General features: G+C 33.9%; 1 protein-coding gene across 1 annotated transcript; it reads left to right on the top strand.

The window, feature by feature from the left end:
- Positions 1–5,906: 5,906 nt before the first annotated feature.
- LOC147076563 (uncharacterized) lies at positions 5,907–17,702 on the top strand. Its single transcript, XM_085941287.1, has 3 exons — positions 5,907–6,130; positions 15,530–15,676; positions 17,261–17,702. Exons 1-3 carry the CDS (start codon positions 5,984–5,986, stop codon positions 17,480–17,482), a joined length of 516 nt encoding a protein of 171 aa, XP_085797413.1. The 5' UTR covers positions 5,907–5,983; the 3' UTR covers positions 17,483–17,702.
- The last annotated feature ends 251 nt before the right edge of the window (positions 17,703–17,953 follow it).

Genomic DNA, 17,953 nt, shown 5'->3' with positions numbered 1-17,953 from the left:
AACACATACTGGTGAAAAGCCATTTATATGTGGTCAATGTAATTACTCTTGTAAAACATCTGGTAACATGAAAGTACATATAATGACACACACTGGTTTGAAGCCATTTAAATGTCATCATTGTAATTATTTTTGTAAAACATCTAGTAATTTAAAAATACATATAATGACGCATACTGGTATAAAGCCATTTAAATGTGATCAGTGTGACTACTCTTGTATAACATCCCGTGTTCTGAAAAGACACAAAGTGATACATTCCGATGAAAAGCCTTTTAAATGTGATCAATGTAATTACTCTTGTAAAAGATCTGGTTGCATGAAATTACATATAATGACACACACTGGTATGAAGCTATTTAAATGTGATATATGTGATTATTCTGGTAAAACATCTTATAATTTGAAAATACATATAATGACACATACTGGTATAAAGCCATTTAAATGTCATCAATGTGATTACTCGTGTATAACATCTGGAAACATGAAGTCGCACAAAAGGACTCATTCTAATTAGAAGCCATTTAAATGTGATCAATGTGATTACTCGTGTATTACATCTGGAAACATGAAATCACACAAAATGACTCATTCTAATGAGAAGCCATTTAAATGTGATCAATATGGTTACTCGTGCATAAAATCTTGTCGGATGAAGTCACACAAAACGACTCATCCTTGCGAAAAATAATTACGTTTTATGTTAAATGCAATAGCATCCTCTTGTATAACATCCCTTCACTGAATTTACCGAAAATGAAGCGACAAAATTACTCATCCCGGTGAAAAACCTCTTAAATTGTCAACGTTATTTTCCATTCAATCACACCTGGTCCCATGAAATCACACTAAATGATTTATCTTTGTAAAAGTCCATTTACTCATGTATACAATCTAGTTATACAAATTAACATAACATGACATGCTGGCGAAGACCCATTTAAACCTGGCAATTTAATATGATCAACTATTTTTTTATTCTACAATTAGGACACAAGATTAGGAAATGTAACGTTCTATATATTGAAATAAACATAATTTGAAAATACCCCAAGCACATATTTACTAGAAAAATCATTTTGTACTAAAACCGATAGCCAACATTATATATAACCTAATTCGATGAGCATTTTATGTAACAACCATTAGTTAAAATTCTTTTAATTAACTAAGATGCCCGTAGATTCATTTGGGAAGCATACTGGCGGGAATCCAGCAGATACAGATTCAAGTCCCGCGGTATCGTATTTTTTGTTTGATAAATAATGAAATACATAACAATATACGAGTAAGAACTAAATGCACATATTTACATGTATTTGTATTATCAATATGACTTTATAATATTATGTATTTACTGATATACCTATACAATATACCTAACATATTTATTATTCGATAAAACTGATTAATGTGATAGATGAGCTTGTTTCAAAGAACTTAAACTTTTACTTTTAGCTTGATATTTGAAAAAGCAAGTTGTTGGTCAAGACTAGGGCTTCTAGGAATAACTGACGAGGTAACCACTTATAACTGTCGTATTTAAAAAATAAATTTTCAATAATATTGTCGATATTATTATTTTTTGCACATTTTTTCTCTTTGACTCTACAAGTAGACGTGCATTTTAGCCACCTCTCGATCATTGAGATATAACACAATATGTTATCCCCTTGCTGAACCTACGTCCATGTCCATGCTCTGTATCCAAACACATATTGGAAAACGATCATGTGACACGTTACCGCTTACCACTCGCTCATGCGTGATTTTATTAATTGTATTGTTGTAGACCTAAATATAATATTGTTAGAAATAATAAAGCTTTGAATGATTTGAAGTGAGTATTATTTTTGACATTTGATATTGATAGCATTTTTGGTGCCTCAAACTTATAAATGGATGGAACTCTTATAATATTTTTGACAATAGTTTGACAATGATTGCCCAGAAGAAGAACATTTTCATGACAAATGGGAAATTGAGGATTTAGCTGGAATGATGAAATACACGATGCGTTGTTTAATTTGTTTCGAATACATAAGTAAAGTTACAGAATGACAAAGATAGAGTATGGTAGATCATTGCATTATGATTTTAGATAGTGGATAGTTGATCACAGATCAAATTAGACATGCCTGGTCTATGGAAAATAAGTTGTTATATACATTACCTACCGATTCATCTTTTTAAAAAAAAATGTTTGGCATTTTAATAATCAATAATTCACAGTAAGTCAGCAATTAATACTAGAAACAATTGATTATTAACAAGCGGCTCTCATGGTGCAGTGCGTAACGCGCTTGCCTTCCACCCGAGAGTTCTGGGTTCGATCCCTGTCAGGAGACAATATTAAATTGTGTTTTACTCAAAGACTGGGTGTCTGTGATTGTTTATAATATTATATAATACCTATGTTATAATAATAACATCCATTATAATCAATGAGAAGGATGAAATTGTTTATGTTGAGACAGATCAACATGATTTGGTTCCCTGATTAATTAGTTTAATCTGAGATGCGGTTCCACTTTCAAAAGCCAGTTCTTTTTTTTTTGACTTAATGTCTACAAAATAATGATGAAAAGGCAACTTAACATAGTTATGAAGATGGAAAAGTCAAAATGTATTTCAGGATTTTCTCTGTTAAAACTAGATATGATGTTAAAGTACACTCCTTATATTTATTTTTCAAGAATCCGTCTGAAGCTAATTCCAATAATTGCTCTTCTTCCTCTTGCGATAAACCTTCTCGCACGGATGTTGTATTAATTGATGTCGTATTAATGCCTTTTGCACCAGGCGCAGCAAAAGCCTGGTGCAGCGCGTGCCTCCACCAAACTCTTCCCGTAGGTACCCCAGGGGGTACGCGTACCACACTTTGGGAAGCACTGGTCTACGATGACCGATCGGTTACCGTAAACTGTGGCAACGTTACCATATTTTTTCGAAAACATGTTAATATGTCAAAAACTGTCGACATAAGTCGATTTTCTTTTTATTTACGAGTATGAAAGATATATTTTAGATTCAAAAAAATACTATATTATAAGGATTGATACTAAACTGAAAAAATAAATATAACTGAAAATAAAAATACAACCTTGATGTTGAAAATAAAACGTACAAAGCTGAATTGGATGAAAATGGAGGGATATTCATAATTCAGGTAAATTTGGCGTCGTGTACATTCAACATTTCCCACAAAAAAATAATGGCAAATCTATATCACCAACACGACGTACTAACGCGTCCTAGGTAAAGTTGCCTTGACTATTCATTACTTGTTCATACAAATGTTTGTGTTGACACAAAGCAAATAAAATTTCTAAGTAGGTACTTACTATAAATGGAAAACAAAATTCTTATTATTGTGATAGTTTTGTTTTTAGAGTTTACTACTTAACTATATGCTGAATTTATTGAAATGTACAATAGGAATTAGGATGTGAAATGTAAAACCAAACAAATAGATATGAATTATTAGACATTTTATTATACACGGTCGAAAACGAAAATTATAGATAACAAATTAAGATGAAAAAAATTTTCCCCTTAAACAATCTTACAAAAAATTCAAAAGTCCAGAAGCTCTACACGTTATCCTATTTTAAATGTGAAAAGAATACATAGCATTAATTAAAAAAAGTATAACACAATTAAACATACTTACCTATTTTAAAAAAATCTAATGAAGGACGAAAAGGTAATTTTTTAATGGTTTACTTACACCCTTCTTGATTGGGATGTAGAACCGTGTTTTCAGTTTCGTGCATTCCAGAAATAAAAAAATATATGTAATGGAGCGTGTTATAACGTATCTACCTAGGTATTTAGTAACAGCATTCCTATTAGGTATTCAAATTTGCAAGTGAATTTAACGTCAGAAGTTAAAATACTACCACGCCGATTACTGACGGGATTTGGAATAATTTGCACAATATTATTTGGACGGTGTTGTGCAGTAGCTACACTTACCCCGACTCACCTTACCTATTAAATACTGTGGCTATTATTAATATAAGTATTTCTATTACCAGTAAAAGAATATAAAATACAGTAATATAATATGTATCTTAGGATATTAATCAATAATATAGTTGGCTCCTTTTCATTTTATTTAATTTTCCAGAGAAACAATTTTACATTAAGAAACCAACTGCTGATTCTCTTTTTAATTTTCCATATATTACCTACTTGCAGAGTCGTCAACTATTAATATACCTATCATAAAATATCAAATTGCAAATAATAAATATTTGTATAGGTCTTGTATCTTTAATAACTTAAGTTAAAGATAGAGAACTTACTCCGTACCTACCATCAAAGAAGCCTTGACCTCTTGTCTCTTCTGACACTTTAATACTGACTATCATAGACTAATATACTTCTGACTATGACAGATTCTTACATAGCAGTTAGTTTTTTTTTTCATCTCAGCAAATTTGAGGTTTAGAACATTTTGTCCGTTAAAGAAAATTGTGTTTATAAAATGGAAGCTAGGCCGAATTGAACTTGGATCTCTTTGGCAAATTGAAATTTGGATTTTTTTGAACAAGTTCCCATTTATAACTCTCTTTCTGCTTATCACCATCCAGTTTAAACAAACGTATTCCGGCGTCCTAGAAGGATACTAAAAACTATTTTATAGAGTGTATATAGTGGAGCTCCGGAATGCTGGTATAACCTGGATGTAAGAAGTAGAGAGAATAAGGAGAGCGAGCGACAGGAATTCTTGAAGGCATCATGTTGTGTCCATTTGTTTCGACTTAAGAGTGGACTTGGACGAAGAAGAAGAGTAAAGAATATTATGCTAGGTATCTATTCTGTATCTTGACGTGTAGGTAGTCAATATTATAAATTTAATCATAGACATTCTGAAATAATTATAGAACTTTGTTGATAACTTTTGAGATCACCAGTTAAAAGGTTTGAAAGGTTCCCAGTGAAGGTCATTCAGGACGTAGTACCTATTGAATGTTTGTATATAATACCCAACGCCTACTTTCCTAGGTAGGTACCTAATGTAGGTACCTATTTTGTTATATTTCGCATTACTTTATTCGGAATCGAACTACCTACCTAGGTACTTTTGGATGAATGAACCCAGCTGTCATTAATGATAAAAGTAGTAGTTTACAGGTCACGTGCATTATGACAATGTGTTTAAAAAGGAATTATTACTTAATAATATTATTAATTATCGACTAAATAACTTAGAATTCATTTATTTTTAAATTAAATGATGACCGAGCGGCTAATGTACCTATCGGCTTATTATGTCGTGGGTCCCAGGTTCGATTCTTTTTACTCCTAGACATAGGTACCGACAATATTTATTATTGTTGTGTGTTTTGACCCAAATTATGAGCATAATAAGTTGAACAAGTGGTAAACATCCATTTCTGGTAAAAACAAGATTCTGTGGAGGCCCGGAAATGGAGAGGAACGGAAATGGTCAAAAAATAAGATATTATCAGTTAAGTTAAAATTACCTACTATTATAGGAATTTAACTTTAGTAAAATAATTATTATTAGTTTGCTTTGAGAATCGATGCCTTTACCGAATCTTTTTTTTTGTTTATTAGATAGGTAGGTATTAAAGCTAACACATTAATTTAAAGCTGTACGTGAACAGCTGTTTTGAGTTTGTGCATGCACACACAGATACGTGAAAAACTTCAAAAGTTTGAAATGATTTCAATCAGTAATTTATGCTGCATTCCAATTCCTGTCTTAATGATGTCCATGAATGAAATAATAATAATTGATCCTTTCCATTACCCGAAAAAAAAAACAATTAATAAGCTCACACAATATTTTAAACCAGTTTTCGGATTTTAGTCACAAAAGATGGCAACACAAGCAAAAATGCCATTAAGAAGTTTTTTTGTCTATGGGCAAGCCACAAGCGTCTTTCATCGCGGCCGCTGTTCTACGTTAGTAAATGACATATTTTTGTTTTAAAATATACGTAACATGGATATTAAACGCGAGCCAGATGACGTCGGATCTGACGCAGAAGACCAGCATTGGTTTGAAGTACCAATAATCGACCCTAATTGCCCTGATGCCGAAATTTACATAAAACAAGAGAAAGCCGAAGGTGTGACTTGCACCGTTGAGGTTAGATTTTACTTATTTATTGTGTGAATATTGAATACGAGGGTATACTGACAGAACGCATTAAGTCATTAAAACAAGTTCTGAGATAATCGCATTAAGACCTAAAATTTTTTTTCAAAGCTTTCTCCCGCGTAGAATGTTTTATGATTTATATATTTTTTTTTCTACATTATAAAGAATAACCTTTTTGGCATACAAAACAAAAGATTTGATGTTGATAAGTTGTATGGATATTTTTTTAAAAATGTAATTGTAATGTGACCGCTGACATAATGCATTCTGTCAGTAACTATTCGCTAACTTCGACGTATTATTAGATAAATGATAACAATGCAATGATTAGATTGGTATAATATAAATTAAAATAATACTTTGAATGAAAATAATATCATTTATGTTAAACATTGTTTATTTAAAATTAGAAAAATATAGAAAAAATACAATGAAAATAATAATAAATCACAATAATTTTTAAACAGATTTTTTTGAAATTAAATTATTCACTGTAAACTACAATAACATTTCTCTGAAGGGTATGCAGATTAGATAGTATGTCACATATTACGACTAGTCTTAATTCTGATTGACATTATTTGCATTTCCTTGCACTTTACACCCATACATGAAAACAATTAGATTAGTATCAGTATTAATATTTAAAAAAAAAAATGTTGATTATTATGCATCGTTTTCGGCATTGGAATCATTTATATCGGGCTCCGGAAGTAAGTCTGGATGGCTGTTATTCTCGGCAGATAACTATTGAAACCACCAATGAAAAATGTCCGGTATTACACTTTTTTCACACAAATCCTTTTTTTTGGCACAACTTATTTTTAATGGATTTTTATATTATAATTGTGGAATGTTTTCGATTTCTACAAAACAAATTTGGTTGATACGCGAAGCATTTCTAATTTTTAAAACGTTTATTGTTTCGTACACATCACTAAAATCATATTTATATTGAATGGTAAATGGTTTTTCCTTTTTATATTTAAGACATTTCATTTTTAGCCAATTTACGCCAAGTTTTTATTTTTTATTACCTAACTGATTCGATAAAAATTTGAGGTTATAAAAGTCAGTATATTTTAGCTCGCTTGCTTTGTATGGTTTCTTTTTCGAAATGAAACGAGACATTCAAACATCATTTAACCAGTCATTGGCACAATAAATCGACGCAAACTTTTGCCTGTTTTCTATGGCACTATGCATAGAATCGCATTCCATAGATTCAAGAAAAGAGCAGATACTTGCAAATTTCTATTATGGCCTCCGCATGTATCGGAGAAGAAAGATATTTCAGTTACACTCGATGGAAGCTGCTTGAGATACCACATGAGACAACTTCCTATTTTGCAACTCCCTTGCTTTCCATTTATTTCGGTCCAAGCCAAACAAAATCCTTTATTCGGCATTGGACCTTCGTAAATAGTTAAGTTAAACATATTTAATTTTCTTTTATAATAGAGCAGTGAAACCTCTGTGGATGGTATATGTAACACACTCTGAAGATCGTATGTTACAGTCATGAATAAGGAATCATTATTGGACATATCCTTATCCTTTTCTATTTCAGAATGACATTCATTTTTCCTATTCAAATGACTCTGAAAATCCTCTTCCATTATGATGTTGTCTTCGGGCCAACTTACTTTGTATTTATTACAAAATGTGCACTGGTCCTTTTTTGGTTTGAAAAACGAACACTCTACGATAGGTTATCTGTGTCACTGGTAATACGCCTTTTTCTGTGCAATAGTCTTTACACAGGCTATACATTTTGCAAATTGTTAATTTACTGTCTAAATATTACCTTATATATATATATATATGTCCTTTCTCGTGTAGTGACTCTCCATAAACGGGAAGGATTCTATGTGAGACTTTATATGGATTAAATTCTCATTGCTTGTTTTGTGAATAGGGGGATGTTTACCTCTACGATCGTGTAACGTAAACTGTACTCCCACGTCTTCTTGTCCTTTAAATGCGTGAATTACTGATCTATTTAAAATGTGTAAAGTACTCTAAAAAAAATTTTCACACTCTGACTTTTTGTCCACTCTTGAAAAAGAAATAACTCTTTAGTTTTGTCTGGATTTCCTTTTTTCATTCCTTGGTTTTCTATCAACGGGAATTTTAATCTCAACATTTTTTAGAATGTAATCTTTTTTGCGATCATAAGAACAACTCCAACACATCTTTAATATATTATGTTTTGCTCTTTGAGACGAAGCCATTCTAATAAATTCTTCAAATGGTTCAATGTATTGTTTCACTAATCACTAAAGACAGATGAATTAAAATTGCAAAGGTATGGGCTATGCCCTATAGTGAAATCAATTGACAAAATTTGTACTGACAGAATGCATTATGTCATACTTAATGCATATGCCATGTTACAAATCCTGTATTTTGTACACACAGAACGCATTATAGGTCATATAATGCTTTCTGTCAGTATAAAAAAATAACAATATGACTTAATGCAGTTTCTATTTTCTTACCAGTATATCCTATGACTAAGTGCGTTTTACCAGAACATAGAGCGTAAAATTCTAAGAATTTTGGCATTTAAAACAGAAAAACAGCAAAAACTCACTTAATGCGTTCTGCAAGTATACCCTCGAATATATCCCTCAGACATAAGCCATTGTGTCGCCTTGGGATGAATATTATATAGTAATTAGTCACTAATATCGTCAAAGAAACTAGAAAAAACAGCACAACATTCGAATTCAATCAAGATTCGATTCGAATCATTGATGACAGAAGTTTCTCAACGTAAAAAAACAAACAAATAGCCAATAAAACCGAATTATTTCGGTTTCATGTAATTTGCACGTAAACAGTTGCATTTATACATTGTAAACGCGAACATTTCGCGCAATAAATTGTATTTCTAACGTACCTTCTGTCTTTTCTTGTACCCAGTAGTTTTTTTTATTACTTGACGTATGGCGTTTGAAACTTGTACGTATGCAGTTCGCCGTATCACACTTCACCGTGAAATGTTTTATCGGAAATATAGCCGTATAAAACACCTTCCTGCCTTTTTGGGTCGTATAGTACTTAAGGAGCTAAAATTCATGTTTAAATAAAACACGGTTCTTGTTGATTACAACAATTGTTTTTCAACCTGTCACGACCTAGCATTGGGGGTCTAGGGCATGCACAAGTTCGCGCCACTTTCCTTGATACATCGCCAACTCTTGCATCTCCCGCCATGCCAGACCTGCAGCGCATAGATCGCTTTTGTAGCACCGCTGCTGGGTTGGGTAGGGCAGGCCATGACGAAGGTACCCTTGAGGCTGTGCCACAAGGGTTCTAAATGTCGCACTCTTTGGTGGCATCTGAAACACGTGTCCTAGCCATTACTATCTACGAATGAATAACTCCGCATGTCAAATAAATAGAAAATTTAAACAATCTACCACTTGGTGGAATGTTGGACAAAAATGTGTCATACGATGTCAATCATACTCTGCCATCTGTTATTTAAACAAATGTTAACGGTCATAATACATACGTATAATTTACCTGACATGATTTATTATTGAATTACGTTAGGATTAGGTTTTGGTTTGTTTTCGCATTTCAAAAGACTTCTACGAAAATGATACTTATTATATTAATGATACTTATAATTATTAAACCGCCCACTGCCACGACATAATATTATCGTCAACTGGTCGAATCGTGTTTATTCAATTATTTATGAAATACAATTGCATACACATTTCAACATCAACTGGAGTCGATCTGGATGAACGTCTCTCCTAGCTACTACTACTTTTCTCGGTCTCTTATTCTTCGCTGCCACGCATATCCACCGAACTTTATGAGCCAGTCGATACAACGAGTTTTAGGGCATCCTTGTGCCCCTTGGGTACCACTGCATGACTGTATTTTTTCCAATCACTGTTTGAAATATCCAAAAAAATACCATTCCATCTGCCTGCCAGTTTCTATCACGTCGCGTACCTACTCTTGAATGCCTCCTTATGCTTATCCCTTGGTTTCTTTGTTATGCCTAACATGCACCTTATCCATGCCACGTTGCGCTACTCGTATTTTACAACGTTTTTCTTAGCTCATATTCTTATTAGAACAGTTCAATCCCTAGGTAAAATTCCACCCATAACTCGATATGGAAATGAGTCACTTAATAAGGACTCCGACCGAATAGGTCAATTACGGATAGTGATTTGTTCGGATAGATTAGGTCAATTGTGTCTTTTGTTGTCGTAATAAAATGTATAGTACTAGTCTGGCAGCGTGTCCTTCCCAACCACGTTTCTTCCTATACTGCGCGCGCACTCTCGCGAATCTCTTTTGCCTCGAACGACATATTCAGTTCGGCGGGCAGCGTGTCCTTTGCACCCACGTTTCTTCCTATACTGCGGGTGCACTCTCGCGAATCTCGATCGCCTCGAACGACATAAGCGCCAGGTGACACGAGACCGATTCGTTCGTTGGCTATAGATTAGTTTAAAAAGATGCGTACGCGACGCATGTCTACCCATAACCAGATGTAAAGCGATGTAAGCGCCAGATGTAAAGTCACCTTTCATTTTACAACGTTTTTCTTAGCTCGTATTCTTATTTGTCCGGTACAAATCTTGCAATCAATTAACTAACTTTCCGACTAGCCAGATATTTGAAACTTTTAGAATATATCAAAACACGATGCCAATGAATTTTTTTAATACTTTTAGCCATATTTAAGTAGAATTGAATTCATTTTCAGTTAATTCTGTTTTGTATGAAAAGTTATTTCGACACCATTATTGGTTGCTAGGGGTCTGGGGTCCTAGCAACTAAATTATTAATATACACGAGCGTTACTATAGAAATCAATATAACATGTCAAAATGACATTTCAGTATTATTTCTATCAAGTAGAATTTTTTTGATCGCTTAAGTTAGTCAAGCCAAGTTTATATGATTCAACAGAAAATTTAAAAACGTTGTATATAAATTAAATCTTGTAAGTATTTTTATATCGTTTACATTAAGGCTATACTTCAGCTGGGGCACGGCCAAAAACGATTGTGACTACGCGACGCGAATATTGTGCAAACGAAGCGTGCAGAACAAAACATAATTTATCAGAAAAGTTCAACATACGTCCATTTATTGTTCTATTAGATAAGAATAATGATACTTATACATTGACATGTTTCCTTTTTCAAGTAAATGGGTAACGTTTTTTAGTCATCTTTACACGATTTAAGAATTAATTCCCCCGTCGCCATTACAAAACAAATTGACGTGTTCACAGCTCTACTTTCGCTCTCCAATTGCCAGAGAGTCGGAAATTTCGTCGCACATATAGTTGAAAATTATTTGCCGTTTCACTGAAGTATGCTGTTAAGGGATGCACGTGAAACTGCGTGAGCACTGGTATAACAAATTAGTTGAACACTGCGTTTAATAGAGAATGGAAGGTCACTTTTGTAGATATGTAGGCGCCTAAATGCGCGCCATGGTATTTTCTTGATAATAATTGAACAAATGACATTCGTTGCCCAAGATAGACGTAGTTGTTGACCCACTGAATTTGAGTGCCATTGATTTGGTTCTAGAAAGCAATCGACTTTTGTCTTCAATACATGCATCTGTAAACCTATTTTTAATTGTCGTACATTGCATACAATGGTCAGACAAAAGGTGGCTCTCGTGGTGCAGTGCGTAAGGCGCTGGCCTTCCACCCGAGAGCTCTGGATTCGATCCCGTTGAGGACACAATATTTATGTGATTTGCTCAAAGCCTGGGTGTTTGTGATTGTTTAAAGTTACTAACAACCACCCTGTACGAATAAACAAATACATGAGTTATTAATAATAAACATACGTCATTTATTTAGATGTATACATTAATGTGAGTCAGTTTCTAAGATATTTTTGACTACATGAGTTCTGTATTCCCTGGCAGTGTCGTCCGTGGTAGTAGGCACGTCATGCGTTGCTAAGGGGTGGCCTTTAATAAAAGGCGACAAATGAAGAAAACTAATACAAATAATATCATAACTTATAATTGACGTTTTTCCATGGAGCTCCAGTTAGAAAATTCCGATATTTTAGTCATAATACTCTCTTGCAGTATAAAATACTGGCAAAATGTTTATAATGGGGCCTCCAAACTTGTTAGCGCCTCTGCCTCAGATCTCTATGTACCTATAACAATCGTCAGTAGATATGTTATGATGATATTGTGTCAGTTTTTCAAGATTTTATTGCATTTGTCTGTTTAAGATACTTAGCAGAAAATAAATAATAAAATAGGTACATAAGTATAGTATCCCCCACGTATTACGTGGGAGATACTATACTTATGTACCTTATGTACGCAGTGCGTATTACACACAAGATTTGTGTGTAATACGCACTGCGTATTAGTGTATTAGAAATCCCAGGCGGCTGATTTCATCAAATAATTCAAAATAATTAAAAAAAATCTCTTCCAAATTGCAAGGTTACGTGGAGGGTGGTCTATCTATCGAATTTGAGACTAAATAATTACAAGATAAAAGAACTTTTTTTTTTCCCGACCATTTCCGATCCTAATAGGATCATATGTGCCTCCACAGAGTAGAGGTTTGTATTAACAGGTTTTGTTTTTTACGAGTTATTGATGTCAGCCACTTGCTCAATCTATTAGGTCCATACCCTGACTCACACACAAATTGAAAAACAATATGTGTACTTGCCAGACCCAGGATTCGAACCTGAGACCCACGGCGTGATAGTCCAACGCTTATGCCGCGCGGCCACCCAAAACACTTTTTATATACAACGTTTTTAAATTTTCTGTTGAACCAATAATGGTGATGAAATAACTTTTCATACAAAGCAAAATTAACTGAAAATGAATTCAATTCTACTTAAAGATGGCTAAAAGTATTAAAAAATCCATTGGCATCGTGTTCTGATATATTCTAAAAGTTTCAAATATCTATCTAGTCGGAAAGTTAGTTTAAAATCGATTGCAAGATTTATACCGGACAAATAAGAATACGAGCTAAGAAAAACGTTGAAACTGAAACTGACCCGGCCACTATAAACAGCCAACGACTTGACTTCAAGGATAAGTCTGCTGAAGACGGCCAAACCAACAATGAAGAATCACAACCTGGGTGTTCTTTTTCGGAATACAGGGCAGAAAATCAGGTACCTGCATCAATATCAGTAGCGAAGGGCGGAGGTAGGCTGTGAAGATCCCCCAATTAATAGTGCACATCAAACTTTGTAAGTCGTATGTACATATTTGTTTTTATTGAACTAAGTCTACAATTTCCAGATGGTGTTGGTTTGTTTTTAAAAATCAATTAAACCCTGCCAACCACACCATAATAGTTTTTGTTATCTTCAGGCGATACGACAAAATTGTGCACACTTTTTCATACATACCTACTTTGTCTTCGTTGGATTAAGAATACATATTACACAATATGTTGCTTCATTTTTTTTTAAATTTATTAAGCGTTGCCTAAATCAAACTATTATAGATAAAAAATAATATTTTATGAAAAGTCAAAAGTTATGTATGCTTTAATTGCATTATTTAGTCATATCGATAGACAAGTATCTTTTGACTATTTATTAAGGCTTGGCGTTCGCAGGGTTTAATTGAGTTTGAAAAACTAACTAACACCATCTGTAGATTGTAGTCCTATTTCAATGAAAACAAATACATATGACAGATTAATGAGCACTTTCTGCGCCTCCATCCTTCGCAACTGATATAATATTTATACATATGTTAAATTTTACTGCGGACAGAAAACATTATATTATACAAATGCATTGACAGACAACGTGTGAATATGTTTAATTTTTTTTAGAAGAAACAAAACGTGGCATTGTGGTATTAAAAGTGCTAATTATTACGACGTTCAAACATCAATAATATGATAGGACCTAATGATTCCACGTGTTGATTTTCAAACAATTGGTTCTGCGCCTTTATTTATACGGTTCAAACATTGTACAATTAGATTGCGGAAGGGTATAATCAATAATGTCAGAGCCTAATGCAGAAATATTTGTCTTAACTAAAATTTCCTCAGTACAAAACACTATGCAGAAACATCGTCCTTAGCTAAGATCATGCTGTCTATGGTTCACCTCGTCTTAAAACTTCGTTCGTTTTTTCTCTCTCTCTCACATTCTCTCAGAATGGGAGCGAGTGCAAAATTTCGTCGCGCCTATGGTTGAAAATTATTTGCCGTTTCACTGATGAATCACCTTAAGCGTTGGCCGATAGCTTCGTGAGTCCCAAGTTCGAATCTTGGGTCTGACAATTTGTGTATGAGTCAGAGTATGGACCTAATAGGTTGAGCAAGTGGCTGACATCCATTTCTCTTAAAAAAAAAACAAAATCTGTCAATACATGTATTTATTATAAGGTTACCTTTATCAATCGTATCCAAATCCTTAAATAAATCCACTGTGTACCTCATGGAATTACACATTATTGGCTTGTGAATTATTTTTGTTACCTACAAGTCTTTTTACGGGAAGCCAGGCGGGAACCGCGATAATTTTCACTGTTGATTTTGGCAAAATTTATGAATTCAAAAATGAAAACCTAACCTAACCTAACAAATCATATAAGTGGTATATCAGCAATTTTTAAAAATTGTTTGCCGCTGGCTTCCCGTAAACGGACAAGAAAGAACCTTAGGTCAACAATTAAATTGACACTATTTTGACATTATTTTAATTAGGTAATTGTTTTGCAAATTTTTGAGTTATTGTCTGTTTATTGGAAGCCATCGGCAAATTCATTTTATTTTTCAAATAGCCGATATACTAGATTGTTTAAGTTAGGTTAGGTATATGTAAATGATAATATGCATATGACGTATCTATCCGTTGCGCGAAGATAGACATACTGCACTGATCGGATTTATATGACTGCAGTCGACGCCGAACCGATATAATTTGACAGTTTCCAAACATTTCATCAAGGTTGCTCTCGTGATGCAATGTGTAAGACACTGGTTTTCTATCCGGGAGCTCTGGGTTCGGCATTATTCGGATTTTAAGATCACAGGGTCCTATCTATAATAACAATAAGAGTTTTGAGATAAACTCAAATAAAAACTTTGCTACCATTTATAATTCATTAAATAAAGCACAGTTTTTTCAACTAAGTATATCTTGTAAACGGATATAATATATATGTACAGCAACAAGGATTGTTTATAATAACGGCATGCATTTTCGTAGTTAGGCTCCTGTGATCCTAAGAAATCGTATTGCAATGGGTAATAAGGCTTTCGCGATGAATATACTAATTATTATTATAAACCATATAAAAGTGAGTGATATTCCATAAAATAAGCTTGATTTAATGAAATAATAATAAGTATACTGTGTTTTTCAGAACCTTCAAACAAGAGACATGGTAAATATAAAATCGGAACCTGAATTTCAGCGAGTGGACATCAAGAAAGAGTTTATTGAAGATACAATTAATTATAAAGATCCGCAACCAAGTTGTTCGTATTCGGAATATAGCCCAGGAAACCAGGTAATACATTTATTTAAACTATGTACGTACTTTACAGTATGGGTATAAACATGAAGATATTGTGTTTCTTTCGTGGTGATTGCGTAAAAAACTTCCGATATTTTTATCATTGTCATAATATACTTATTTAAATTAATGATTAAATGAATTGGTAATATTATTTCATCTCTCTTAACCCGTCGCAATTTTAAAGAGGTATTTATTATTATTATACTAATAAATAAAGCAATACTTGTTAATTATGTAATTACATAATAATGATTACGCGGTATTAAAATATGCATCTTGGATAAATACATAGATACAAGTTTAGGTACCTACCTACTTAACTGTTCCTATTCATCGTAGTGCAGTCGAGGTTAACCGATATTATTTGACAGTTTCAAACCATTTTGTCAGTAATTGCAGCTGGGAAGGAATGCTTCCGCGGTGAAAAGTATATGTGTGTGGCAATCAATGGCCCATGCGCCCGTAATATGAGGCACTTAGGATAATTGGCATTTTTTCCTCGCCTTCTGTAGTATTCACGTGTAAATACCTATTAAAGAAGAGCTCGTGGACTTTCGTCAAGGTTCTGAGAGAAGAAAGAAAGAAAAATAACTGAAAACTTGGGGTTATACAGTGATTTCTCCTACGAGATGACGGAATCAGCACCACAACATATTTTATTATTTATATCTATGCAGACGGAGAGATAACTAAATGGCATATCTTTCATCTCTTACTCATTATTTTTGTTAAGACACCGTACTCCTCTCTTCCATGAGCACATAGTGGTGACCTTAGTTTTAGGTATCGGATCCTCAGACATTCCCAGGCATTAAAAATACTGATGCTTCACATCCAGATGTAGAGCCCCTTGATACGCTCGATTATGACTGTGTGTGGTGCGGGGCGGGTTAGTTCCGAAGTTGTGTTGACGCTGAAGAAATAATTTGACTTTATTTTGTTTATAAGTCCGCTGTTGGCGTTCCATTTAGTAATCTGCAAAGTTGTTGGCAGCGTGGTGTTATCAACTATAGTGAGTTGTGTATGCTGTGACTTAGTGGAGCAATTCAATGCTTTGGGCAGGGGTAGCTCTGAGTTTCTCAATGAGTGCCTCGCGGGGTTAAAACTTTGGGAGAAATTGGGAGAGGTTGCCTTATACCTAAAGTGAATTGGCGGATTGAGTAAATATGCACATGGAACGAGCCGCTGTATTAGCGGTATGCGATTAGTGGTTACCTGTCTATTCCAAGATGTTGGCCATGACTCATTATAAAGGTTTCTAGCAAGGTGAGGCGTTTTCAGACAACCTATATAATTCGCAGGATGTGGACCCTCACAGTTAGTACAACGGCTGGTCCCATATCTGGGAACTTTTTGCAAACTCAGGTAATTAGGAATGTTTCCAAGTACATATAAAAAAACTCGCTCGTCATACGCATTTTCTAAAAATTACCGAGCGCTTCGGTTCATTGGCTTTTCTATACCGACCACTGCCTCCGTGACATTCTCACAAGTGTTTTACCCGGAAATTCGTCAAAATGAATATATTTATTTTTTTGTTATTAATACGATTTGTCTTCTGCTTGTTTTCTTTAGGTTAACACCACTAGCACTGTTATGGCTAAATCAACCTTGTGTGTGTCAGAAGCAGATGAAATTAACTTCGGCATACACATTGATGAACATGAAATTAAAAAGGAACTCCAAGTATACAACGTAAGGTTTACAAATAAATACTTTTATTGCAAAATTTTAGTAAGTATTGTAAGTTCTGATATGATAATACTAGCAGTATCACCATACTACCTTCAGTCTTGATGCCGCTAAATACAATTGTCCGTGAGTGAAGCATTCTGATCCAATATGGCAGCACTGCGTCGCCTGCGCCGCGACGGCTCGGTTGGCTCCCGGCCGATTAGCGATTCTCATAACAATTATTTGTATCTAACTTTGCCATTTGACCTCTGATCGAGCTAATATTTTTTAAATGTACACATTCTTGCAACATTTTCAATAAAAAAATAAGGGTTGCAACCATAGACTATAGATACATTTAGATGCCACCCGTTGAATTGCTAAATGAAGCTGCTTGCCGTGCGTTTGGTTTGTAGGCGAGCGAACGTATTCATCTACAAATGTTCGAGACCATAGACCATTTCGCTAGTGCTCGCACTAGACGCTCAGAATTAAAATATAATTTTCTATTTTTTTACGTTATATAGTATTTTTAAGCGGTCAAAATGCAACCATTAGGTAAAGATATCCATTATTTAAGTTATTTTAAAGAAA

The sequence above is a fragment of the Rhyacophila brunnea genome, unplaced genomic scaffold (assembly GCF_057557595.1).
Source record: "Rhyacophila brunnea isolate RB1 unplaced genomic scaffold, BYU_Rbru_1.0 scaffold_13, whole genome shotgun sequence".
Taxonomy (NCBI): Eukaryota; Metazoa; Arthropoda; class Insecta; order Trichoptera; family Rhyacophilidae; genus Rhyacophila; species Rhyacophila brunnea.
Note: the sequence above shows the minus strand (reverse complement) of the source record. Positions and strands in the feature narration are given on the sequence as shown.